The following is a 2,856-nucleotide window of genomic DNA, read 5'->3' on the forward strand; positions in this document are numbered from 1 at the left end:
GCTAGATAAAAATACGAAACAAATACATGTGAATATAATTTAAAGTGAGTATCAATGAGTATAACTATTGAATATCATACTTTAAGTGTAACAAATCTAAAAGTGTTAGCAAAATGTTCAAATAAAATTTACATTCTTCCGTATGCACTTTAATTAATTGCTACCATTCCTTTAATTTATTAATTTAAGATATATGCATCTTGTAGACCTAAAGTCTTTTAGCATTCAGTTGTAAGTTGATCATTGAGTTTCTTTTTGTGGCGTTTGACATTATTTCTTTTGAGGTATATATTTTAGTTATTTTATTATATATATATATATATATATATATATATATATATATTCAAAATCGTCAAACATAGAGAATCCTTCTCTAGATTTAATTAACCGAATAATTGATTTGATATATTAATTATCAATAATTTTGATAATTTCTTTTATTCTTTCTCTCTCTATATAAAGGAATCGCGTCCGCGGGTCCCCGGCTACTTCTGCTTCTGCCTTACTCTCGTCCTCATGCTTGGCAGCTCCTCCCGCCCAATCCTCTCCTCCTCTCTTTCTTTCCTCCATTTCCAGTTTCCTCCTCCACCTCCATTTTATCCTTAGCTTGTATATCCACTCTGTTATCTCATGATCTGCCATCCTATAAACGTTCTACACTGCCGCATCCATGAACGGAGAATCCATAAGAGGTTGTGCTTTGTTCGCCGAAGAAGGCGGCGGCCTCCCTCGCACCTCCAGCTTCTCCGCCCTCCTGCACTCTGACCCTCTCATCAAGTCCGCCAGCGAGGAGGATTTCCACGGCCGAACCAGCAGCCCTTCCCCAGCCAACCCTGGCTATTTCTCCGACCACAGTTCCCACACCGACGACCAGCCCTCTTCCGCCGACAGCTCCCCCTTGCAGATGTCCCCTTGGAACCACCAACCCGACTCCGACCCATTTTTCGACCCCGCCGATGCTCCTCCTCCGCCCCCTACCGACCTCTTCCAGGCCGCCGGCTCCGGCCTCGTCGCCTCCCTCGTACGCGAGGAGGACCACATTTACTCCCTCGCTGCCGTCGGCGACCTCCTCTACACTGGCTCCGACAGCAAGAACATCCGCGTGTGGAAGAACCAAAAGGAGTTCTCCGGCTTCAAGGCCGCAAGCGGCTTCGTGAAGGCCATCGTCATCTCCAACGACCACTGCGTCTTCACCGGCCACCAGGATGGCAAGGTTCGCCTTTGGAAGGCTTCCCCGAAGGACCCGCGTATTCACAAACACGTCGGAACACTCCCGCGCTTCAAGGACTTGATCAAGTGCTCCTTCAACCCCAGTAACTACGTGGAGGCCGCCCACAAGCGCCACCACCACCGCTCTTCCGCCCTTTGGATTCGCCATCATGATGCCGTGTCCTGCCTCTGCCTCAGCGAGGATCAATCCCTAATTTATTCCGGCTCTTGGGACCGCACGCTCAAAGTGTGGCGCGTCGAGGACATGCGTTGCGTCGAGTCGATCAACGCCCACGATGACGCGATCAACGCCGTCGCCCTGGGGTTTGACAACATGGTCTTGACTGGATCGGCTGACGGCACGGTGAAGGTGTGGAAGCCAGAGCAACTGCCGAAGCCGCCGATGGGAAACAAGAAGGGGAACGGGAAGAAACCAGCAGCTGCCTTTCTAACGAGGCATGAGCCGTATGCCACACTCGTGCGGCAGGACATGGCGATAACGGCGCTGGTGGTGAACTCTGCGGCGGGAATGGTGTATGCGGGATCATCGGACGGCGGCGTCAGCTGGTGGGACCATAGAGGTGTGGGCGGCGATGCAGGGAGCGGAGGCGTGATCCGAGGGCACAAGGTGGCGGTGCTGTGCCTAGCGGCGGCTGGGAGCCTGGTGTTTAGCGGTTCCGCCGACAAGACATTGTGCGTGTGGCGGCGAGAGGCAGGCGGCGTCCACGTGTGCCTGTCAGTGCTGACGGGGCACACAGGGCCCGTGAAGTGCTTGGCGGTGGAGGCAAACCAAGAAAAAAGCAAGTCGAACGGGAGGTGGGTGGTGTACTCGGGGAGTCTGGATAAGTCAGTGAAGGTGTGGAAGATCGCCGATAACGCCGATTCCGACTGTAGATGTTCGGCGGCGACACCACACTGGGACTTGGAGACTACTTTGCCCTGCCAACAGACGCCTAACTACGACATGTATTGATTTACATTGTATCTTTAATTATTCTATATATATACTACATATATATCCTTTCATCTGTGTGTATGTATGTATCATGATGTCATTCTACGGCCATGCATAGAGAATGGATAGGCCAATCGGTGGTTGTGCAAAATTTAAATAATTATGAACTTGAAGAAAAAGAAATTTTCCCTTGTGGCACGCATGGAGGACGAACGATTTAATTTCTTAATTATTGGAATTAATTATTATAGTAAAAGGTTTGATGTAAGCCTGGCCTTGATAGGGGTTTTGTGCTTAGTTGAATCCCAACTCTAATTCTGATGCTCTCCCTCAGCGGTGTTGGTGCAATGATATTTTAGATGGGAAGTTTTAATAATCGACAATTAGTTTTATCTACAAATGCTGATAAGTAAATCACTGTTGAGTTAATTTTATTGTCAATTTAATCATCTACAAATGATGGTCAATAAGTGCATTGACATAATCATTCCGATACTTAAGTTAGAAAATAAAGAAGAATAACAATATTAGTGGTTTTTGATGTATATGTATGCATGTACTTTGGATGTCAGAAAAGACTATTTTTTATACAGCAGACTTTTTCTTTTCGTTCCGAACTTCACGTTATCATTATTTAATTCCTTAAATAATCCAAGAGTTATTCACATCGCTGTCTTTTCCCGAAATAATTA

General features: G+C 47.0%; 1 protein-coding gene across 1 annotated transcript; it reads left to right on the forward strand.

The window, feature by feature from the left end:
* Positions 1 to 670: 670 nt before the first annotated feature.
* On the forward strand, positions 671 to 2,182 carry LOC122054700 (protein JINGUBANG-like). The gene has a single exon (XM_042616137.1). The coding sequence runs from the start codon at positions 671 to 673 to the stop codon at positions 2,180 to 2,182; it is 1,512 nt and encodes a 503-aa protein (XP_042472071.1).
* The last annotated feature ends 674 nt before the right edge of the window (positions 2,183 to 2,856 follow it).

The sequence above is a fragment of the Zingiber officinale genome, chromosome 3B, assembly GCF_018446385.1.
Source record: "Zingiber officinale cultivar Zhangliang chromosome 3B, Zo_v1.1, whole genome shotgun sequence".
NCBI classification, from domain to species: domain Eukaryota; kingdom Viridiplantae; phylum Streptophyta; class Magnoliopsida; order Zingiberales; family Zingiberaceae; genus Zingiber; species Zingiber officinale.